Here is a 25,694-nt window from a genome sequence, read left to right as displayed (position 1 = left end):
AGTCATTATAAGACTATAAGTTAATGTTTTATGTTTAGAATGTATAAGACTTTAGACTAATGCATAATATTTTGTTATTTGTATTGATTTAAATATTTGGTATTATTAGACAATATTAGTATTGATTGTGGTTTTGCTTTAGTATTGATTGTGGTTATACTTTAATTTTAAAGAAGGGTTGGTTCTTGTTATATTTTTCTAAGTGAAATTTACCATGTTAAATAATGATTGAAGTCTTGAAAATTTGGATATTTTTACATACTAGCTTACAAGAAGGTATCAACGTAATGTAATATTAACGGCCCGGTTTTCACCCGGTATAATTGTGGCCCGAAAGTGTATTGATTTTATCGGGTTTAGGGTCGGATTCGGGTCTAATAAATAGACCTGGTGTATATTTCGGGTCGGGTCTGGGTCACATCAAACCCGGCTTCATCCGGCCCATGTGCACCCCTGGTTTGTGCTTCAAACTGGAACCGGAAGAGGGAACAAAGAAGAACAGATGCATGTGTGGCGCGACTACTGGTATGTTATTCAATGCTCTGTTTCTTGTTTCTTGTTTGATGTAAGGTTGTATTTATTTAGGAAAAGTCTAGTTCAATTAGAGTCAATTAGGATAAAACTAAACAATGACAAATTGATTTTTTTTAGATTTTACCGTTGCTAAATTTAATTTGTTTTGATTTAATTTAATACAAATATAATTATTTGATCTATTCTAATATTAAAAACAATTGTGTAAAAATATTTGAATGATTATTATTTTATTTATTAAATTTAACTTAAAATAAAGATTTAATTTCACCCCAACAAATTTATAGACCACTTTTTCTTTTTTAAAGCTTATGATTTTGACGCCAGCATCTAAAAAGTTTCATAAGAAAAGGGGAAAGTTCACATAGCAACATCAGCAATTAGTTTTCTCGTAAGGTCGGTAAATCCATCACCACTTGAGCAGGGGTTTTTTGGCCTTCAAACACTTGCAAATTTCTAGCTTTCCATAATTCCCAAAATAGCACCGCAAATGAGCCTATAGCTTCATCTCCTCCACTTCCATTTCCGGCGACCCTCAGAATTTGTTGCCACCAAGTCACAAAAGGGGAGTCATAGGGCAGTGAGGAAACCAGGACCGAATCCTCCTCTCGCCAAACTTCCCGGGCTGGACCGCAACTTCTCAGGTAGTGGATGATAGTTTCTGTGTCGACACAACGGTAAGATACTTTAGATTTGAAGAGTTGGCACTGTAAATTCTTGAAACATTTTAAATGGACGAGTTCGAGGTTTTCTTATATATTATAAGGGTTTTTTAAGTAGGCAATGTGCAAATACTTTCATAAATACTTGTTGGCTGTAAAATTATATTCTAACCTTAGTAAGTTAATCAGCTTAGTGCTGTAAAATCACTTCAACTTTTTAATATATATATAAAAAAAAAACAGAATAAAGTGATACAAAAATCTTTAAAGATTTATACTTTGAATAAATTAGTTTTAAAAAAAAAAATATCAATAAAATCTTCTACAATAGTAAATATGAGCATATTATCTCTAAATTAATCTCTATAATTAGAATAAAAGGTTTTAACTTAACTAACTAGTCTATATTTATTATCATAGAAAATTTTATTAGTATTTTTTTAAGAATTAATCTTTATTAGTATTTTTTTAAGAATTAATTTTTTTTTTTGTGACTGGAATAAATTAAACAAAGAAAAACAAAACAAACAAAACAAGGAACTGCCTAAATAGAGGGACAGTCCCGTTTAAGACTATTCTTAAACTCTTCCCAAGGTGAAAGAAGCTCCACATGCGAAAGTTGTAACTTCATCGCCATCTTTGCCATAGTATCTGCCACCATGTTTGCATCTCTCAAAATCAAACGAAAGTCAACCCGCCAATTCCAATGCATGATATCTCTTATTTTGAGCACCAGTGGATCAATAAACCCAAAACCATTTTGAGTAACAAGATTAAATGCTTCCACACAATCCGTCTCACAAATAACATCTCGTTGGCCCACATCCAAAGCTAAGAGATATCCTCTCCAAATAGCAAACAATTCTCCTTGAAGAATACTATTACTCTCAATCATTCCCAAACACCCCATTTGCCAGCTCCCATTACAATCTCTAATAACACAAGCAAAACCAACACTATCACCCGAACCAAAATAACTAGCATCACAATTAATCTTAAAAGTACCAATGGATGGGGGATTCCAAAAACCATTTAGAGTAGAGGGAAGGGACATACGTTGTAATTCAAAGATATTCCTAAGCTCCTTTTCTGAAGTTAATGCCAGACAAATCACTTTTTCCGGAGGCCAAGTTTCATCGGGATTAAAGATGTCATTATTCCTTGCTCGCCATATCCACCAAAGTCCCGAAAAGAACTTGAACGGATGCTCTCTGCTATGATACAAGAACCAGTTCTTCAAATCCAAAGGATGACAAGAAATATCCAACCTATGCCAGACAAGCTGAGCTTTGGGACAATCCCGAATACAATGTAAAACCGATTCCTGGCTAGAAAGACATCTTGGACACTTATCCGATGACGACATCCCTCTTCTAAAGCGAAAACTTGCAGTAGGAAGAGCCTCCTTAAGACACAACCAAGCCAAAAATTTATGCTTTTCCGGAACAAGCTGGCGCCAAAGCCAAAGCCAATTCTCCCGCTCCTCCCAACCAAACAGCTGCTTACACAACCACAAGTAACCATTGCGAGAGTTATAGACTTTGGCAGCAGACCCACTCCAATACCAACCCACTTCCGGACCTGCTTGTTCATCTGGATTGTAAGAAAGAATATTATCTTTCAAATTTTGAGATAAAGGAGAATAAAGAGTATCCAAATGCCACCTACCAACCGACCAAATATCCTGTATCCGGAGATTCGAATCAGAAATGTGAACATAATCGATCTCATTAGATAACCGTCCTTCTTTCCTCCAGCTAGAAAACCAAAAATTCTGGTTCAAATCTCCAATACACCAAGCAAACCCATCCTTCAACACTTCCCAAGCCTTGCAAAGACACCTCCAAATGGGAGAGTCCTTGTTCTTAGGATAACTAAAACAGTCATATAGAGATGATCGGTATTTGGCATCCAACAATTGGACCCATAGCTTGTTTGGCTGCTGGAAGAAAGTCCAAACTAGCTTCCCAAGAAGAGCAATATTTACACAATAAGGATCTCTAATCCCTAAACCTCCATATTTTTTTGGAATAACCAGTACCTTCCAACTAACAAGATTCAATCCTCTTCCATCAACTTGTCCTTTCCAAAGAAAATTCCTTATCATAGACTCCAATTTACTAATGATTCCTTTGGGAAAAATAGAGACCTGCATCTGGTACGTGGGAATAGCAGCGACAACAGAATTAACCAAGCAAAGTCTACCAGCCCGATTGAGTAAACTTCCTTTCCAGCTTGCTAGCCTACTCCGAATCTTATCCAGGACACCATTGAAAGCTGAACGAGTCACCCTAGAATGGCTAAGGGTAACTCCAAGATACTTGCCCAAGTCCTGGACAAATCTGATAGAGGATACCCCAGTGAAAACCTCTTTTCTTGTTGCAGAGACATTCCTGGAGCAAAGCGCTTTAGACTTCTCCACATTAATCTTCATCCCAGATGCTTTGCAAAAAGTCTCTAAAACCAACATCACATTTTGCACTTGTCTCTTTGTAGCTTTACAGAATAGAAGCAAGTCATCCGCAAACATTAAGTGGGATATTCTTGGTCCTCCTATAGAAATAGCAACCGGTTCCCACAATCCCAAATCAACCTGATGACTAATAAAGCATGCCAATCGCTCCATACACAACACAAAAAGATAGGGTGACATAGGGTCTCCTTGTCTAAGACCTCGGCTAGGAGTAAAGCCATTCAGACGACTCCCATTCCAAAGAATAGATAAGGAAGAAGCAGTGACACAATTCATAATCAAATTAAGTGTAGGAATAGGAAAACCAAAGCTTTTAAGGGTATGAGCTAAAAACCTCCAGTCAACTCTGTCATAAGCTTTCTCCAGATCAATCTTAAATGCCAGTGTGCCTTTCTTTGATTTAGTCTTCTTCATAAAGTGGAGGACTTCTTGGGCAATAATGATGTTGTCAGGAGTTCCTTGTCCCGGAATAAATCCTCCTTGAAGCGGGCCAACAATCTCCGCAAGATGAGGACGAAGCCTATTAACAAGGACCTTCGTGATGATCTTGTAAACTACATTGCAGAGACTAATCGGCCTGAAATCTTTCATAGATACCGGTGATTCAACCTTTGGAATGAGAACTAGTAAAGTCTCCAACATTCTTGGATCAAGAGGAACACCGGAGAATGCCTGCTTAACCATCTTCCAAACATCAAGACCAATGATCTCCCAATATTCTTTGAAGAAGAAAGCTTGAAACCCATCAGGACCCGGAGCTTTAAAAGAGTTCATGTGAAAAACTGCTGCTTTGACTTCCTCCATAGTAACTAGTGCCGTAAGGTTATTGCAAGCTTCCTCATTTAGAGAAGGAAGAGGCACATCACCAAGGCAACCCAAATCAACATCATCCAAATGACAGAATAAGCTTTTATAGAAAGACTCTGCTTCTTGACTCAGAACCTCTGGATCAGTTTCCCACACTCCATCCTTGAGAAAAAGGCCATGAATCTTATTATGCTTCCTTCGTGCAAGAGTTTGAATATGAAAGAATCTTGTATTCCTATCCCCGAACCTTACCCACTGCTCTTTGGACTTTTGGAACCATAGGAGCTCTTCTTGCACTAGAGTATTATTATAATCATCAAGCAACTGATGCTCTTTCTGACGCAAATAAATACTATCCACCACTTCCAAACGCTTTTGTAAATAATTAATCTGCTGCTCTAATTCACATTTCTTAACAAAAATGTTACCAAATACCTTCGAGTTAAACTCTAGTGAATTCTTCTGTACTTCCGAAAGCTTGCCATGAATTCCTCTATTACCAGACCACCATGACTGGTTCACAATATCCCTATACCCAGGATGAGTAGCTCAAGCAGCAACAAATCGGAAAGGTCGATTCCCTTTAGGTTGAGGACGACCTTTACAACGCACCAGAATAGGGCAATGATCAGACTGAAGCCTATTTAAAACTTCTGCATAAGCCTCTGGAAAGATAGATAACCAACTATTATTTATACAGACTCGATCAAGCTTTTTTGCCACGTCAACATAATTTTTCACCCTCCTGTACCAAGAAAACTGCCTCCCAATAGTCTTCAGATCAAACAAACCACTATCCCCTAATGAAGTAGCAAACATGTCTGCTCTTTGATGAGAAAACTGACAGCCCTTAGGTTCATGAGAAAATTTGACTTCATTAAAATCACCAAGAACAATCCAAGGTCCTTGAAAAACCATGGATTGTGCAACAAGATAATCCCAAAGGAGAACCCTTTTATTAAATTGAGGACTGCCATAAATACCACTACACCTCCAAATTAAATTATCAAAGTGAACCTCAACAGTAACACCCTGATCAAAAGCATCAATGAACTTACAACAAACACCCTTCATAGAGGATAGAAACCAAATACCTCCCTTATGCCCCTCTGCTTCTACTATACCAACAGAGTGATACCCCAATCTTTCCCAGAATAATTTTAAATGCTGAAAAGGGGAGTGAGTTTCAACCACAATAAAGAAAACAGGTCTAAATTTCCTAACAAGTTCCTTGCAATGCACACGAGCTAACTTATTAGAAGCACCCCTAATATTCCAAACAATCATATTTAAACTATCCATAAATAATAGGGACAGAATAAATAAGAACATAAAACTCTAAACAGAATCACCAACCTCAATAGGTGGTTTGTCCTGCGGTACTGGCACACTCTGATCCTCAATAATTGCCACCTTCGGACCTCCTGACACTGCACCTGCCATGCTTCCATCTACTAAGGTTTCCTCCATTGTGCCATCATTTTTATCAACTGGCGAGTTCTGCAAGGAGGAAGGCCGAGGACGCTTCCGTAGAGAAATTCCACGACATGCAGGAGTTCTACGTGATGGAGATGGCGCAATTTCATGTTTTTCTCGCTTCCCCATCCTAATGCCAATTGATTTACCTCCATCACCATGCAAATTGGGTCTTGGAACCCTTCTCGAACCAAACTTGTGCTGCTTTCCATCTTGGTCCTTCAAACCTGATGACTGGCCCATTGTGAATTTTCCCTTACGGAGCACTTGTTGCCAGCCCTCTCCATCATCCATGCATGCCTCATTAACATGACCATCAGGCACGTGAGGAGCCAATGATTTCGTAACCACATCCTTCCCTTTAACAACTCCTAATTTCTCACCCAAATTACGAGGATTCTCACCCAAAACACTAGCTTCTGATTTAGCCTCTTGTTGAATCTCATGATTGTTGTGTGGCACTAGTGTCGGGGCTTCATTATTTTTTTCATCACCAAAGGAATTTCCGTTTCCTTCCAAGAACTTCTTCTCCATGCACAACGATTTATCATGCCCATATCGTGCACAAGTAGCACAAATCAACGGTAAACTCTCGTACTCCACTTCATAAGTCACACCCTCCACTATAATATGTTTGATTACAGGCAACTCAAGATTAATTTGAACACAAGCTCGAGCATATTTTCCTCTTTCTGCAAGCTTAGTAGCCAAATCTACTTTCACCGGAATCCCTATTGCAGAAGCAATTCGCAGCATTGCTTGTTCCTGGTAGCACCAAATTGGAAGTCCCGAGACTCGAATCCATACCAGCGTTGATCCAAAGGATTTTTCGCATGGCCTAAAATCCACATCCCATGGCTTTACTGCAACATAGTGACCGTCTATCAACCACGGGCCACCAAGAATGACTTTCTCACGATCCGCAGCAATATCAAATTTAACCAAAAAATACCCAAACCCCACATCCAACAAATCAAACCCTCCTTTGATGCGCTATACTATCCGAAGCTTATGCATGAGAGCCGTGTAGCCATAATGCTTATCCAGCACCTTGATCACGATGGCTTCCTTATAAGGTTCAGCTAGACAACTCTTTGCCTCCTTGGTAAAATTGACACTTGGTGGACGAGAATCACCCTGCTTACCTGTCACCGTCGCGATACCATCCCCAGATAAAGACCCTACTAATGCAAAGGCCTTAGACTTTTCTGCACCAATGACTTTATCTTTAAAAGAGACCTTGGATGGCTTTTCTAACCCCTCTCGAGAAGAACCCTCCTTAACACCGGATACACACCCACCCACGCTCTCCCCCTTATCTCTTCCGATGGCATGGCCATCTTCCTCACTGTGTTTCACCCTCAACCGTTCACCCCCGCTCTCTCCTTCTCTCATTCTCCTTGAGTACGGAGTACGTACTCTTTCTCTGCTAGGATTTTTTTCTATGATCTATCTTAATAATCATTTATTTTTTAAGAATTAATCTGTTCGAAGTGTAAATTTTCACGAGATTATTTATCACTCTACTCAAAAACAAAAAATAAATAAATAAATAAATGTACACAACTGAGCATAATTAAAATAGCTAAGGCAAACGATAAGTTTATTAAGAAACAAAACCAATTTATACATTACAACATGGTGACCAAATTTTATTGAGAGGAGTTAGCATTTTGATGTTTAATAAGAGAATAGTATGCCCCATGAAGGGAAATTAACTCATTATGTGAACCTTGTTCCACAACCTTGCCACCCTTAATGACAGCAATGGAGTTGGATCTTTGTATTGTAGATAGCCTATGTGCCACAACAATGCATGTTCGTCCAACCATCATCTTCTCAAGTGTTTCTTGGACCAAATTCTCTGACACACTGTCCAATGCACTTGTAGCCTCATCAAGAAGCAATATTGCTGGATTCTTTAGTATGGCCCTTGCTAATGCTACTCTTTGTTTTTGCCCTCCTGAGAGTTGAACCCCTCTTTCTCCACAATATGTCTCATACCCATCTTTCATTCCACTGCCATCATCACAAACAAATATGTCATTTTCATTTTCATGACTTTTCTCAAGATATAAAAATTTAAATATTTTTATAAAAGTTTAATTACTCTGTTAGTATTCATAGTTTTACCAAATTTTTAATTAGATCCTTAAACTTCAAAAGTTTGTAATTGAATCCTTATACAAGATAAGAATTTGTAATTAGATCTTCACTAGTTATTTTTCAACAAAAAACAAATTATTCCTAGAATATTTGTTTTCAGAACATTTCATAATTCATTTTACATAAAACACAAAAAAAAATATTCCAAAAATATTTTGTAATTTTTAACAAAAAAATAACTTGAGGAGACCTAATTGCAAATTTTTATCTAATATAAGAATTCAATTACAAACTTTTAAATTATAAGGGCTTAACTGAAAAGTTGATAAAATTAAACAAAAAAAAAAAGTATGTATTTTGGAGGAAATAGAAGGAAGACAAGTGTAAGTTTTAGGAATAGAGGAGAGAAGAGTGAGAAGGATTGTATTTTACTCAGAGTCTTGACAATGTGACTCACTATTTTACAGATAACGATCCTCTCATGTTAAAACTAAACATTTTATTTCACATTTTGCCATAATTGTTTATCTTTTAATTTGTTAGAGCAATCAAATCAATGGTAAAGATGTGATGAACATGATATCGTCAGGTTCATTTTGAGCATGAGAAGATCCAAATCCTTAATTTATTCAACATAAATGCTCACTTATTCACGAGTCTTACCAGTGGTTCTTTTTAGGTGTTTTGAAATGAGTTGTTGGACTTGCAAAATTAAGCTATGATGATATACTATGACCACTCATGATTCTTATTTGAAAGGAGTGATTATCAAAAGGAAAAAAATGTGTTATGTTTTTCTCAATATATATAATAGTTCTTGTACTGTACCTTATGAATTCATGAGCATTAGCCATAGCTGCAGCCCTTCTTATCTCAGATTCAGTAGCCTCTTCTTTTCCATAAGCAATATTTTCTCTAATGGTTCCAGCAAAAAGTGTTGGCTCTTGACTCACCAATGCAATATGTGACCTCAGCATTCTCAAATTATATGACACAATATCTTGTTCATCTATACACACACTTCCCTTCAAAGGATCATAAAATCTCTCAACAAGACCAATAATGGTGGATTTGCCACTCCCGCTATGCCCTACTAGTGCCACTGTTCTCCCAGCTTCAACTGTGAGACACAAACCCTTAAATATCATTTGATCAGGCCTAGTTGGATATGCAAAGAACACACTCTTAAGCTCAACTTTACCCCTAATCTTCCTTCTTTTATCTGACCCCCATGATGTCTCAGGATCAATCTCGCTTTTCCGGTCCAAGATGGCGAAAACCGATCCGACTGCGCTGTTTCCTTTAGATATGTCATTTGTCATGCTTCCAGCCTCTGCAATGATGTAAGCAGTGAAGAGCAATATCAAGAAGGCTTGGAACAGATGCTTGGGAGTAATGTCACCATTCACAAGGAGCCTCCCACCATACCAGTATGCTAAAGCTGTGGAAGCAGTGTTGAAGAATTGGGAGCTGAAAAGGCCGAAACCTGAAATCCAAGAATGCCTAATGCTCTCTTGCTTAGGGCCTAACATAGTGGATTGGAAGAGTGACATCATTCTCTTCTGAGAACTGAAGGCGGTTATTGTTCTGTGGTTTATAACTGCCTCACTTGCCAGCTGGCTTCCTTCTCGTTGTGACTTTCGCGCCTTTTCAGCCATTCTTTTCATTAAAACACTCCTTGCATAGAAGCTTCCGATGACAATTGGCTGCACTGCAATCATCACAAGGGACAGCTTCCACGTCAGCACGAGTCCTAGAGCATACGCAAACAGAGAACCAAATAATGCCTGTGATAACAATGACATCCGATCGCCTACCAGCGATCGAACCAAGTTGGCTTCGGAAGATAGTCTTGCGCAGATCGCCGCGCTGGTGTTCTCTTCCTGGTCATACCATCCTATCTCAAATGTCATCAGTTTTTCTAGAAGCTTCTCGCGGATTCTTCGAGTCAACCTTTCGCCCATGACTGCGAAATTGTAGTGTTGGAGGATGCTTGTGAAGAAGTTAAAGACACCAATTCCTAAGAAAACCAGGGCCAGGCGTCGAGTCTTGGATTTCATGTTATCAGTGTCAAAGTAGATAGATATTAGCAATCCAACACAGTATGCATTTATTGGTTGAACTGCTCCAGAGCCCAATGCTCCCAAGAGTCCAAGCAATGCTCTACCCCACTCAGGAGCATTTAACTTTAGCAATTGCCACTGTGATGGAGCCGGATGATGCAATCGTTTCGGGTTATCTTCGAAACTATCATCATCCAGATCATATTGAACTGTGTAGGAGTAAGGAGTTCCCATGGAAAGTCCCTGGCTGAAGGGAGTGAACATTGGAGTGCCATGTGTGCTTGATGTGAAACTCACTGAAGGGCTTTGAGGAGTGCTGATCCTTTGTGAGCTCCTTCGCTCCTTGGGAGCATTGGAACTAGGCCTTGGTTCATCATTCTGAGCTGTTACTTGCTGCAACTCTACCATTCGGGCATAGGCTCCGCCTCGTCCGTCAGTCAAGTCCATCAGCTCATTATGGGTGCCTAATTCAATCACTCTGCCTTCTTGAAGGACAGCAATGAGGTCGGCCGTTTGTATCGTCGATAAACGGTGTGTGATGATGATTGTTGTCCTTCCTTTTGAAACTTGATCTATTGCAGCCTGTACTACTCTTTCGGATTGTGCATCCAGAGCACTGGTTGCTTCATCAAGCAGGAGAATCTTTGGATCTCTAAGTAATGCTCTTGCTATGGCGATTCGCTGCTTCTGTCCGCCGGATAATTGAAATCCAAACTGTCCAACCTGGGAAAAGAATCATAGTAGTTTGCAATAAGAAGATTCAGTCAAACATATTAAGTGTTACCTCTTCATGCATACTGAAAATTTAGTTTCTTCGTCACTTTAGGCCCTATTAATTTGATAACGATATGAATTTGAGGATAGAAATATAGAGATACTGAATCACACAAGTTTGTCTAGAGAAGAAAATAAATATGAAACAGTATAGGAACTAACTTTTAGTTAGTTAACATTAAGCAACTTTTCTTTCATAATTTTAGAAATTCTCAATTTTTGAAAGATATAGAGTTTATGATTTATAGTTTAGAGTTTAGAGTTAAAAGTTTATGATTTAAGGTTTAGAATTTAAGATAAACAAAATAATTATAAAAAAAATTGGCTAATGTATGCTGAAAAAATTAACTCCCTAGCATTACTCAATAAATATATAAACATATAAAATGTCTATGTGGAATAAAATTAAGAAATAGGGACAGGAGAAATAAGAATAATAAAAAATAATCTTAATATGTCGCAATGTTTCAGTATTTTGGATTTTTAGACATTTAAAAAAATAACCGCAAGTTTGATATTGAATGATAAAACTTAAATGAAAGCATGCTCAAAGCAACTTCAAAAGATAGCTTTACCATTAAGAAATTTCTAGGTATTTACATTTTAATTTCTTTCTTTTCTCATTCTTATCTAGTTTATTTGGCTGCCCTAGTATTTTTTTTTCTGATAGGAGTTGGAGTTAGCTTACTTGAGTTTCATAACCATCTGGCAACTGAACAACGAAATCATGTGCATTTGCTGACTTAGCTGCACTTATCACATTTTCCATTGAAGCCCCTTCTTTTCCAAACAATATATTCTCTTTAATTGATGTAGCAAAAAGAACAGGCTCTTGATTCACCAGGCCAAATTGGGATCTAAACCATTTCAACTGAAGTCTACTAATCTTGTGACCATCCAATAGTATTTCTCCCTCAATAGGGTCATAGAACCTCTCAAGAAGTGCAATGATTGTTGATTTTCCAGAACCACTACCACCAACAAGGCCTACTCTCTTGCCTGCTGGAAAAGTGAGATTGAGTCCTTGTAAGATTGGTGTGTCTGGTCTTGATGGATAATTGAAGTATATGTTCCTGAATTCAATTTCTCCTCTAACATATGACAAGGCTTTCCCCTTTTTGTCTTCAGAATCTATGGATGGTACCCTATCAATCATTTCGAAAAGGCGAGTGACGGCAGTAGTTGCTTCTGTTATGGCAGTTAAATTTGGAAGTGCACTTAAAATACTCCTGAAATTCATGAATAACATAATAATATTAGACTAAACTAGTAATCTTCAAGAATATTCTCCGAAAGAACTGTGACATGATAACAATTTAGTCTTTAAAAAGATTTGTGATATCAATCAAGTCCTTATTGTTATATCACATATATTGTTAGACTAGCAACACAATATGCATATGAATAGAAAAGATCAGGTAAATGTCATAACCACATTTTCAATGATAATAGTGTTGTTAAATGTACTTTTAGAATCTAAATAAATGTCATGCAAAATAAATGTCACAAATCTTTTTGGAAGCTATTTTTTGAAAATAAATACAGAAGCATTATTAGAAACTAAACTGATGTCATGTATATTTTTCAAGAGACTAAATATCACAGAAATATAATGTAACATAAAAACGCAAATTATTCAATGTGGCTCATGTTTATGTATGACAAGAGCATGATGGCAGTGGTGTGAAATACATTACTATGGGCACTGATTTCTTTGAGCTATGTATGGTAGTGTGCAGAAATCGCACCTACCGATTTCTACTGTTTAATAATTTAAAAAAAAATAGAAATGACACTCGTTCAATTATTTGTTTTTTAAAAAAAATTCAGAAATTGCACCCAACAATTTTATTTTGAAATTTAAAAAAAAAAAATTTAGATATCGCACCCATCGATTTTTCTAAATCACCCTAGCAATTTACCTTTTTGCATTCACTCCCATATTATGGTAAAATTCTAAAAAAAATCCAATAATTTTTAATTAAAAAAATGTCCCCATAAATAAAAAAATTTGCCACATAAAAATGTAATGTAAAACAAGAATTAGAAAAGGGGAAAACCACTTACAGCCCTCCCATGAGTACATTGAAGCCAGCCACAAAAACATGACCACCCTTTTCTCCTTTTTCAGTGATAAGAATGGTTCCAACCCAAGCCTGAAAACCCCAACTTATATAAATAACTCCCATGCTCCCTAACATCAACCCTTTTGCAAAACCTTGCTTTATTCCTAACTCCATGGTTTTCTGAAGTGCACAGCTGAATTTGTTAAGAGTTTGGTTCTCCCCAACATAGGAATAAACAGTTCTTATTGAAGATATTGCTTGCTCTGCAATCCCACCAGCAACACCATAAGACTCAATCATTTTCATTGTCACATCCAACATCATCTTCCCAAACATGAGAGCTGGGACTATGAACATGAGGGAGAGTGGTATGGCTGCAAGTGTGAGTCTCCATGAAAGCACAAATGCAAAGATGTGGCAGAAAAAGAATGTTGACATGTATGTCAAGCAGTCTGGTATCTACACACACACACACAAAAAGTTCTAAATTAGTGTATGCATAGAGAATAAAAATAAAGGAAATTTCTTTTCAAACTCTTGGAAAATATCTATTGAAAGGATTCTAAACTAACAAATCTCTAACCATTTTTTGTAAGGACACATAAATTTTTAACTAAAATTAAATATTTATGGGTCCCAAATCATTAAAAAAAGTTAAGATACATAGATCTTTCTGTTGACTAATTGAAGAATTTATATATTTCAAAAAAGAATTTATGTCGTATTTTATTTTTACTATGTAAAGGACCTATAAATATTTAATTTTAGTTAGATACTTATATATCTTTATGAATAATAGTCAAAGATTTATTTATCCTTTAATCTTTTGTTTTATAAAAAAATATAAGGAGACATGTTATTAATCCTTCTCTACATGTATAAATTTTTAAATAATGAAAGATGAATTTATCATTTTTTTTCAAATATGGAAAAATAAATCTGTTTTCATATTTTTTGTTAAGAACGATTGAGGGTTGACTTTAAATATATGTGATGATAAAAATAGCAGTGAAAGCAAGTTTAGTTTGGGGAAAGCATAATAGATCAGAAGTGAATAGTGAAACCTTCTCACACAAGGCAACTTGGATGGTATTGGCATCTGAGGAGATGAGTGAGACAACTTGGTAAGTTGTTGACGTACCAGCTGTCTGGCTATCAAAGAATCCAATTTCTTGTCTCAGCACTGATTTCAAATATTCCATTCTCATTCTTGAAGCCTGTCTCTCTGCAGTTCTTGCCCAACACATTCCTTCTGCAGTCGCATAAAGCAAAATAGATAGCTGGAATTATTATCTTTAACTTCCAAATTGAATTATGCTTTGCAAAATCAAGGTAACTGTGAATTCTGAATTATGTAGCTTACCTACAAAAGCTGAAAGTCCAACACCAATTGCAACTAATAAAAGCCTCAATGCATACTGAAATTAAAACATAAATAAATAATAAGGTGAAGTCAGGAAATATCAAAAGTTGTTGCCTAATCATATTCCTGAAAATCAAAATTTTCGGAATAAAGGATAAGAAAATTAAGCTCTAGACTTTTTCGTATAAAATTTTAATACTATATCGTGATTTCTCTACATCAATATTTCATGCTATTGAACAAAGACATACAAATTGTTTTATATCTGTCATAAAATTATTTGTCCCAAAAACTTAAACTGATAGAAGAAAGCCTTATGCTGAAATTCTTCTTTTTTTTAGATCAATGAAGAGCTAATGAAAAAAAAAATTGTTTCTTGAATTTCTCACAAGAGAAATGTAAGTTCTAAATTGAATAAATGCTAAGAGATTAACAAAAAGCAATTTCCTACAAAGATGCATATTAATTACATTAGAATAGATGAAGCATATCACATGAAAAATTAAATATATGTATGGCAAAAGAGAATAATTATATATAGATTATTTAAATTTAAATGAACAAGCTCTCACCTTGTTCACATCATGCATACCCAATTTGGTATTCTTGTCTCCATAAGCATTGATGACATCACTAAGAATATACATCATAAGAGGGTTCTGCAATCCATCACCAATGCTTCCCATGGTCCCAAACAACATTAAAAACTTGTCCACACCATCTGCATAACGAAACATGCTATTGTTCCCCATTATTGCTACCTTCACTTGATGCTCTCTTTGGAGAGAATGAAATGAAAGATATATACCCTATTTTTTATTTTTTCCCCCTCTAATAGAGATTTATTAAGCTACATATGTCACTAATGCACTAAAATATATACTTGAAAAAGACTTATATATGCTTGGTCAGATTCTTAGTTAAATAGATGAGTATGGACTAACAAATGGCTCTTGTTGTTGTCATTTTAGAAACAAGGCCGTTTGATAAAACATGGACATAGAGTGAAAATGGCCGCCCGGCAAATATATTTTATTCAAAATTTAGTTATTTTATTTTAACTATAATCATTTTTGTGCCTATATACATAACAATTTAACTTTCTCCTGAAAATGATTTAACAAGATATTAGAAATTTTTCGCCAATAGGTTTAGAATTTGATCTTATTACTTATTCCTCTAAACGAAAGTTGATTTTTGTTTAAGATAAAAAATGAATTTATACATCAATTATATCATTATTCAACAAAGAAAAAAAAAGCTGTTAAACTCTTCAAATATAAAATATTCATATGTCATTTTTAATTACCATGATATTGATACATTGTCTGTGTAACTTTTGTATGGTTGTTTGATTAATATTGTGGTTCTAGACATAGTTAATTTAGCCAGATGCATTAATTTTATTCCATGGGCTCTTTTGAATTTTGTCATCTTCAGGTTATATAGACCTGCAGAGAATGATTCCTTTGTTAACTGTCTGATAATGAGTGTGACCAATTGAAACTAGTAAAAAAAGTTTTGCCAACTTAGGAAGGCAATAATCATTCGATATTTCTAAGGCATGTTAATTTGTATTATCATGTATTATGTAGGGCCAAAGTCACATTAGGGATCCAAACATAATTTTATCTTTTTTTTTTTTAATTCTCAATCAGTACGGCTTCATTCCATATCAATATAAATTAATATACATGCACCCACAATTTAAACAAGAGATTAATTTTTATATACTGATAGCGTGAAAAGAAAGTAATATATCAGTATAAAATAAATAGTCATATAAATAAAATTATACTGTTTGAGTCGACTAATTGTTATTTCAAAAATCATTAATATAATAAATCTTTATTAGATGAGAATGTACCATATCAAAATTAAATTCTTTAATCAGTAATGTAAGTGTCATATTTTGTCATAGATAGTTACTTCAATCTCCGTTTTTTTTTTTTTTTTTTTTTTTTTTAGTTTTTGCCACTTGTAAGGATTAAGAAACCGAATTGTAATTATCTAACCTGGCAGTTTATAATGTGTACTGCTGCCGGCCACACCTAACAAGAAAAGCCTGTGAGAGATTGAGACAATCTTTGTTGCATCAACTTGATTTGGTCATAGGCGAAGTTTAATTCTGGATTCTTATTTAGTATATTGTCTGGTATATATGTTCGTTCAGTACAATAAGAAATTGAATTTGCACTTTATTCCGCTTAGCATAGACGTCTCACTTTTTTAATATTTGTGATGATGGATGCATAAGCTATCTATTTAACCTTTAAGCTACACAGAAGGATCTGGTTTTCATTATTTATTTATTTATTTAGTTTTGGCGGAATGTGTCATTTTGTTCTGAGGTTACTATGGTTCGGTTATCATTGGCATCTACAGCAAGTCTTGTTGGACTGAGAAAATAAATATATCATAAAAATAAAATCAGTTTAATTTAATATTTTCAACATAAAAATATTTTTGCATGATCTTCTAACCATATGTCAATCTGGGAGATTTTTACCAAGTTAGTGAGAGAAATTTATCTGTATACAAAGTTAATCTATCTAATGTAAAGTAAATTAATTTTGACTCTTTCTTGTAAAAGTTAATATATAACCCAGTCTCGTGTTATATGTGACTTTTTAGCAGATAATAAAGCTAATATTCAATTACTATTGTCAATGAGACAAAGATAATATATGATTGAAAAACAAAAATAATGAGTGATTACATAATATTTGTAATCAACCAACTTGGTTCATCAAGTAGTCAGCTCACTCAACTGCTTAAATAAGTGTCGAGAATTTAAATTCTGTCTTGTGCATGTAATAATCCATTGGCCAGTAGCAAATCTTTAAATGGAGCTCAGACCACCACGATTAGTCCTTGACCTATCCGACTAGGTAATAGCTTATAGCGTGAGAAACCAAAAATAATATTTGTAATAAAGTACAACCAAATACCTTTAACTTCTTTTTTCTTTTTAACCTTTAGTCGCGAGCTCCTAGTTGAATCTTTTAAATTCTGCATCTTCTCCTCCTACTATTAATTTTGATTAGAAATTAATTGTATTAGAAATTATAACTTAATTTTAATACACTGTCAATATAAAATAGTAAAATACTTTACACTGTCAGTGCATCAAAATTAAACTCTAGAAATTAATATCTGAAATTAATACTTGAGGTTTAAGCAAGTAATTGTATTAGAAGTTAGTATTTGAATTTTATTATAAAAAGACTAAAATTTGTGCAGAATTCATTTTAAGAGACTAACCAACTTTTTTTGACATTAATTTTAAAGGGAAAAAAATGTCTTTGTAGTTCAAAAATGCCCTCGTTGATTGTATTAAAAATTGAAAACTCAATATAATTTTAAAAAGACAAAAATATTCTTGTAATTAATATTTAAGGTACTAAAATACTCTTTAATCATTAGCATGAAAAAACTAAATTATCCTATAGGATTAATTAAATGTTTGATTATATCATAAATTAAAAATTTTAATCTAATATTGAAAAGACTAAACCCTTATACAATTTTTTTTTTTAAAAAAAAACCCTTATACAATTATACTTAACCTTTAAACTAAAATATTTTTAGAATTAATCTTAAGAGACCAAAATATTTTTTTATAATAAAGATTATTTAATTATATTAGAAATTATAAATTAAACTAAAAAAAAAAAACTAAAATACCACTATAATTAAATGGTAGACTTATATTTCTTTATTGATTTATTATAAAAACATTAGATCATAGTATGACTTTTTTTAAAAAAAAAAAAAGAAAGAGATTGCTCAGACTCAATGATCCATACAAGTAAAAAAAATTATCGATTTGTGCAGACAAACTTTTGCGTGTAAAGATGTAATTTGTTATCCACGTTACCAAACTTTGGGTGCTTGTGAATTGTGATAAAAATTGGGTTCATAATTCATATGATAAAAAGTTTAGAAACCCATATTTACGAGAGAGCCCCAACAATATCGCCATTTTCATTACCAACCTTGGTCCTTTAAGCATCTAAAGATACTTTCACCATAGTAGAAAGCTCCCTCTTTCAAAAAGTATAAAACAGCTTCCAAAAAAAAACTTATCTTACAAAATTATTTTTAATTTTAAATGATTATTAAGATAGAAATTTTAAACTCCTACAATATAAACACAGGTTGTAAAAGACCATTAAAGAAAATTTGTATTACACCCTTGTGGCTTGAGCTAATTTAATTAAACAACCATTGGTTCTCCTAAAATTTAAGTTGATTTATCTCTATGGTTGCAGTTTTATACTTTCAGTAAACATTTCTCAAAAACCTCAAAATGCTACGGAATCAAAATGACAAATTACCACTGACAACCAGACAAAACGGGCACTAAAGTCTCCTTACAATTCAAGTTATATAATATTTTTTTAATTTATTTTTTATATTATTCGATACTATTTTATAAAATAGGACACTAATCTCCTTATAAACATGACTTTGACCTCTCTCCTGAGAATATTTATGTAGGCTTGATAAATTAAGACGTGTTGTGTATCACTAACCTGGGACGAGTTCATGTGTCCTTAAAAAGATGTTTGCTAATCTTTATTTTCTTAAGCATGAAGCATCTGCATCAAGCAAATGGCAACAAAAAATGAAGAAGAAAATAAGAACTATTTTTCAAAGTATAGGGATCTCTCAGATATAAGTAATTAAGGATAGATTGCAGTACTCTGTCAATGTCAATTTCAGTTAATCTAATCAGCCATATTTTCTATTGTATTTATAAAGTTTCATCAAAATACAATAATACACACAGCATTAGGTGGATAGATAGATGATGATAATCTAACTTGGGAAAATATGAAACAAAAACCTTGAGTATACAACATTACAGAACAAATTTCACTCATCATCCTTGTATGGATACTCCTCGGGGACTTGCTTGAGAAGTTTTACCTGCAACTCAAACACATCATCACCTCGAAGCACATCGCGGATCCAAGTGACCTCAGTCTTCATTGACACCTGAACATGGGCAAGCATAGAAACCATCAGACATGACAACGAACAAAGGAAAAAGAAATGAAGCATATGAAGTAGATATCACCTTTAAAGATTCCAAATATCACAAGAAACAGAACATGATAAGAGAAATTATGGTAGATAATTAGATTGAGTACATGACAAGTATCTGAGGAAAAATTATTTATAAAGAAGAGAAATGGCACCGGCAGCTTGTGACAAAAATTGATTTAAAAACTGCCCATTTCCACACACAAATAAACTGCTTAATGATTAAATCGCTCAACTTATTTCAGAAGCCAACAGCAGAAGGCTGCATCAACCATAAAAAAGCGCTTTGCTACTTTCTTAGTAGTTGAAAATGAGAAGAAAAACTGATGAAAAAAAATAAACATTGATGAATATGGAAGTTCAGTTATGTAGGCCTAATATCTCAAATCATTTCAGATGTTGCTAACTTGCAATAGTACTAGAAGCTTACCATCTCTAAGGCTCCTCTAATGACACCACTTAACATGTTGCAATAGTAAAGACCTTGACAGGTGTCAGGAAGCTCAACAAAGTCTACCAAAGGATTATCCTCCAAAATGATACTACAACATGTACCTTCAGCATCCCAGTTGCCCACAGATGCAGTAACACCAAGGAACATCTTAAAACCAACCTGTATAATAACATTATTACAATTGATCAAAAACAAAACATGTCTTTTGCTATAATTATGCTTTATTAATAACATAATTAACAACAACATACCCATCAGTCCATCACACAGCTAACAAGCAATAAAATCAAGCATATCATTCCATCAAAACCCAAAGAAATTAAATGTATGATCCCGGGATCCTCATATAACAATGGCCAAAGTAACTTGAAATACTTATACTACATAGTTTGATGATGACAAATTTAGGCTTAAAAGTGATTTGGAATGAAATATAGTCAGTTAGTCGCATAAAGTATGAACATATTTGGTAATGTTGAGAAGGATGGCAGTACACACTAAACAATATATAGTTGCCATTCATTATGCGTCTTGAACTAGACATACGCTCTGTAATTTTATGGACAGCCAAACCCACAGATAGGGGATCCTTTTGAACCCTCTACGGATCTTAGATGTTCGTAAATTTTCTCCAGTACATATCAAGAGAAAATATTTTGTGTACCCATTTCCTCCCTCAATCCTTGTATGTTGTTTGGCCACCATTTAAACTGATTTGGCAGAATTACCTTGAACGAAATTATAGCAAAAGCAAAGTTGGACATAGACTATAGGTATTACTTGTTCAACCATAATTGATTAGTTTCAGTCTTTTGATAAGCCAATGGGATGCAAACATATCCACTGCCTCTACATAGCAATCGTTTCAGACTTGTTTTCAATAGATCGAATTTGCACTATCTCAGAAGGATGTGCTTCATACTCCTTTAAATTAACAACGTTGCACTGCTGCTCCAAACCACTCAAAGAAATACTCAAAACATCAGAAATGGAACTCACCAACTAAAGCAAATTAGAAAACAAATATAACTATGAAAGCATGAAAAGAACCAATTATCGAACAAATTAATTGGACACAGAAAAGCAACGAGGTTTAAATGAAGAAACTGAAATTCAAGCAATTACAAGCATCAAAATAAACCAAGCAATAATGCAATACCTTTGCAATTACATCAGCAGTCTCTCTGAAATCAACGCACCTTGAGACATTGGATTTTGCTAAAAATTCGTCAATCAAACGGATTCCAATGTTATAACCCCTGATAACCAACCAAACAGCAAAATTTTACATTAGTGATCAAAGTTACATGAATAAAAACGAAAACTTTTCAGGCACTAAACTGAACCAAACTCTCCAAATTAGACATGAAAAAACCAAAATTCTATGTTATCAAGTGAAAAATATTCTGAAGGTAAGAGAGAGAAATTGATTCTGAATCGTACATTTGTTCAAGCTGCTTGTTCACCTCTTCAACCTCTTCCAGATCCGTGAGCAATTGACGCACAATCGCGCCATACGTTAGAGTAAAAAGCTCCGCATTCTGAAAATTCCAAAAGCAATCGTTAATACATACAAGAAAAACGACTCTATGAACTACGAACGAAACAACGGTTCCGTGAACTACAATTTAAATTCAAATTTACATGTTCACGTTAAAATTCGAATGAGCAAGGAATCAAAACAGAGAGAGAGAGAGAGAGACAGAGAGAGATGTTGTGTTTGCTTACAACACGCTCGATGTTAGCGAAGATGGCGTCGCCGGAACGAGGAGCCACTGGAGCCATTGACGGAACTGAGTAAGCTTTTGCTGCGATCTGAGCTGCAAAGACGGAAACCCACTAGGCCACTACACACCAGTCAAGGACAGCACTAGGAACATAGATGCCTCTTCAGTTCTATGCTAGCCCATTAAGCCTTTCGGCCCTACACAAGCTTATGGTTGGGTCTTTTTAGTCTTAATTTGGAATACTCATATTTTTATAATCTGGGCCAAGTTGGGTTCAGGCCTTCGGCCTTCTAGGCACGTAGCAATGGAACATCTTGGGTGATAGTTGTAATATGACCCAAAACAGAAAACAGATAGGACAATACATAAACACATCGGCTTGGCTCAATTGGGAAAATCATATGTCTCTTAATATGCTACATTCAAATTCAAACTACTTCTAATAGAAAAGTACGAGGAACTAATACTCTTATTTAATGCATATAATGGAAATTTATTTGAAATTAAAATTAAATTATGGATAATGGAGTTTAATTAAAATTAAAATTAAATTATGGTTACAATCATTAATTATAAAGATTTGCTAATTTGAATTGTTAAAAAAATTAGGATTCAGTTAAACGAAAATATAAACCACGATCATCTTTCTATGAACGGCGGGGACAGAACCAAGAACGCAAACCCTCTCGCCGACGGTGGTATCTCATCTTCTCCCTAGCTTGTGTGTTATCACTGGAAGTCGCTCCCGGAGACGCCGAGGTCCGCACCGGTGAATGTCCAGAAGTGCATACCGTGCGTGTGGCTCCTTCTGGCGGCACCGCATCAAGTCCACCTGCCCAGCCGGCGTATGGTCTATTCTGTTTATTGACGGTACAAGATAAATGAGTCAATAATGTCTCTCCTTTGATACGTCCATCACCACGTGGTAATTCGTAAATGGCGTGCAATGTCGTGCAGTCTTTGTGTCATGTTCCATCATCCATTTCTGATCACAATTCATCGAAACCACTTGAGGACGCTCCCGACCATTTTGTCGCCGACGGTCAGCAGTCTAATAAGGTGAGAATGGTTTGTTGAATTGTTCACCATGAATGCTTATTTATATAAGATTTAGATGTTCATCGTTAGTGCAGGTGTAGTGTTTTCGTTATTTTATGTTAATTGCTTACTTCGATGGATCATGATTATTTTTCAATTAACCATATTTGTGGTGGTTTTAAATTCATGGTGCGCATCTATGTATGGAAGATATGAGTGCGTTAATTAGTCATGGAATGTGGAATTTATCTGCGATGAAAATATTTCTTTTGTGGAGTATCCTATGTAGATATATCAATTTAAATATGCAAATTTAAACCAGCATGTATAAGCAATGTAATTGGTACACTGGACAAGTGGCTAGTTTAGAAGTAATCACCCATGATGTGCTTGATGCCTAGAGAATAATATTATTAGTGTAGTATATTGTTAAATATTATAAAATAAAACTAACTGCATTGTTATTGTTAAGAGTTTTCCTGAAAATGTAAGCTAAATAGAATAATAAGAGGCATGCATGTTTAGATTCGGAATATATGTATGAGTATACATGATAGATGGCCTATGCATTAAAAATGCCACTGTAGTGACATTAGATTCTAAAACTCAGTAATGAAATAAGTGCATGGTAGTTGTATATGCTGCTTTTTTATATCGGTGGTACACAGTGTGATGTAGCACATAGAATAGTAGTAGTAAAAATTCTTATATAATAGGTAAAATAAAATAAGTAATTTAGTTTCTATCAATAGGTGATACTGATGCATTCTTTTCCAAATTAATATGGGTAGGATGATGTGGTCCAATTATATTTTTGTATCCTTATCTATGGAGTTTGGAGAAGATTTTTGTGCATTTCATTTACTAGTTGATTATCTAAATAGTTTTCATAAATTTGATTTGGGTGCTTATTTCGTGATTATAGGCCATGCCACTATTGGATGTTACTGAGATTGGAAGTGAAGAGATTGATCTTGGTTACGAGGTTTGGATTATAGTTTTATCCTGTATTCTAATGTTTGGGACAGTAACCATCCTCCCGTGCACATTGAATTCTTCGAAAAGTCAAAATAATCCATACTTCTAAAGCTAAAGCAACTAGTTTTAATTGATTTATGATCTAAGGATAAAAGAAAAGTTGTTTATAATGCACTGAAGTGTGGTGAATAGGTCGCGTCACTTCATGACCATGTATAAATGTACTGTACATTATAGAATTTTTAATAGGTTTAAGATAATGTGTTTCATTGCTGAACAATAATAACAAAAAGGAAAGAAGCTCGATGAATAAAAATTTATATTTGTCTTGCTTTTCTGTGGTATTTAGTGATGGTCTATTTACATGACATTTCCTAAGGGTTTCTCCAATTATGCTTCCTGATTTTACATTTGTTCGTTTATTTTGCGATTGTAGGCCATTGGTGCACGAATTGTAAATCACACTTTTCACAACTCGTACCACTAACCAGCAAGTGCACTGGGTCGTCCAAGTAATACCTTACGTGAGTAAGGGTCGAATCCCACGGAGATTGTTGGTTTGAAGCAATCTATGGTTATCTTGCAATTCTTAGTCAGGATATAATATCAATAATAATTCTTAGTTTAAATTGTAACAAGTGAAAGGGCACATAAAATAAATACTTGGTATGCAGTAATAGAGAATATGTTGGAGTTTTGGAGATGCTTTGTCTTCTGAATCTCTGCTTTCTCCCTGTCTTCTTCTTCACGCACGCAAGGTTCCTCCTATGGCAAGCTGTATGTTGGTGGATCACCGTTGTCAATGGCTACCATCCGTCCTCTCAGTGAAAAAGGTCCAGGTGCGCTGTCACCGCACGACTAATCATCTGTCGGTTCCCACTCATGCTGGAATAGGATCCATTGATCCTTTTGCGTCTGTCACTACGCCCAGCCCTTGTGAGTTTGAAGCTCGTTACAGTCATTCAATCCTTGAATCCTACTCGGAATACCACAGACAAGGTTTAGACTTTCCGGATTCTCATGAATGCTGCCAATGGATTCTAGCTTATACCACGAAGATTCTGATTAAGGAATCCAAGAGATGTTCATTCAATCAAAGGTAGAACGGAGGTGGTTGTCAGGCACGCGTTCATAGGTTGAGGATGATGATGAGTGTCACGGATCATCACATCCATCATATTGAAGTGCAAATAAACATCTTAGATAGGAGCAAGCGTGTTTGAATAGAAAACAGAAATAGTTGCATTAATTCATCGAAACACAGCAGAGCTCCTCACCCCCAACAATGGAGTTCAGAGACTCATGCCGTCAAAGAGTACAAAGTTTAGATCTAAAAAATGTCATGAGGTGCAAAATAAATCTCTAAAAGTTGTTTAAATACTAAACTAGTAACCTAGGTTTACAGAAAATGAGTAAACTATGATAGATAGTGCAGAAATCCACTTCTGGGACCCACTTGGTGTGTGCTGGGGCTGAGACTTAAGCTTTTCACGTGCCTGGGCTATTTTGGGCATTCAACGCCAGGTTGTAACCTGTTTCTGGCGTTGAACTCCAACTTGTAACTTGTTTCTGGCGCTGGACGACAGACTGCAACATGGAACTGGCGTTGAACGCCAGTTTACGTCGTCTATCCTTGAGCAAAGTATGGACTATTATATATTGCTTGAAATCCCTGGATGTCTACTTTCCAACGCAATTGAGAGCGCGTCATTTGGAGTTCTGTAGCTCCAGAAAATCCAGTTTGAGTGCAGGGAGGTCAGAATCCAACAGCATCAGCAGTTCTTTTTCAGCCTGAATCAGATTTTTGCTCAGCTCCCTCAATTTCAGCCAGAAAATACCTGAAATCACAGAAAAATACACAAACTCATAGTAAAGTCCAAAAATGTGATTTTTAATTAAAAACTAATAAAAATATACTAAAAACCAACTAAATCATACTAAAAACTGAGTAAAAACAATGCCAAAAAGCGTATAAATTATCCGCTCATCACAACACCAAACTTAAATTGTTGCTTGTCCCCAAGCAACTAAAAACAAAGTAGGATAAAAAGAAGAAAATATACAATGAATTCCAAAAACATCTATGAAGATCAGTGTTAATTAGATGAGCGGGGCTATTAG

At 35.0% G+C, this 25,694-nt stretch overlaps 2 protein-coding genes across 7 annotated transcripts; both read right to left on the bottom strand.

The window, feature by feature from the left end:
- Positions 1 to 7,528: 7,528 nt before the first annotated feature.
- Positions 7,529 to 15,380, bottom strand: LOC112737810 (putative multidrug resistance protein). The gene is made up of 7 exons (XM_072211527.1): positions 14,897 to 15,380; positions 14,325 to 14,379; positions 14,026 to 14,213; positions 12,963 to 13,420; positions 11,584 to 12,124; positions 8,887 to 10,844; positions 7,529 to 7,971 (listed from the first exon to the last, which is right to left on the bottom strand). Exons 1-7 carry the CDS (start codon positions 15,074 to 15,076, stop codon positions 7,605 to 7,607), a joined length of 3,747 nt encoding a protein of 1,248 aa, XP_072067628.1. The 5' UTR covers positions 15,077 to 15,380; the 3' UTR covers positions 7,529 to 7,604.
- Positions 15,381 to 15,507: 127 nt separating this feature from the next.
- Positions 15,508 to 21,936, bottom strand: LOC112737811 (uncharacterized). 6 transcript variants are annotated; one of them, XR_011869508.1, is made up of 8 exons: positions 21,559 to 21,761; positions 21,274 to 21,371; positions 20,990 to 21,089; positions 19,807 to 19,989; positions 19,260 to 19,328; positions 18,863 to 18,928; positions 16,340 to 16,375; positions 15,508 to 15,775 (listed from the first exon to the last, which is right to left on the bottom strand). XR_011869508.1 is itself a non-coding variant. In XM_072211528.1 (6 exons), exons 1-6 carry the CDS (start codon positions 21,613 to 21,615, stop codon positions 18,914 to 18,916), a joined length of 522 nt encoding a protein of 173 aa, XP_072067629.1. In that variant the 5' UTR covers positions 21,616 to 21,761; the 3' UTR covers positions 18,701 to 18,913. The 6 variants fall into 6 exon arrangements, 2 of the variants coding, with proteins under 2 accessions (XP_072067629.1, XP_025643711.1); XR_011869505.1 differs by lacking the exons at positions 15,508 to 15,775; positions 16,340 to 16,375 and adding an exon at positions 16,995 to 17,354; XR_011869506.1 differs by lacking the exons at positions 15,508 to 15,775; positions 16,340 to 16,375 and adding an exon at positions 16,995 to 17,351.
- Between the last annotated feature and the right edge of the window lie 3,758 nt (positions 21,937 to 25,694).

Source organism: Arachis hypogaea, chromosome 13, assembly GCF_003086295.3.
Source record: "Arachis hypogaea cultivar Tifrunner chromosome 13, arahy.Tifrunner.gnm2.J5K5, whole genome shotgun sequence".
NCBI lineage: Eukaryota > Viridiplantae > Streptophyta > Magnoliopsida > Fabales > Fabaceae > Arachis > Arachis hypogaea.
This window is presented reverse-complemented; position numbering and strand designations above follow the sequence as displayed.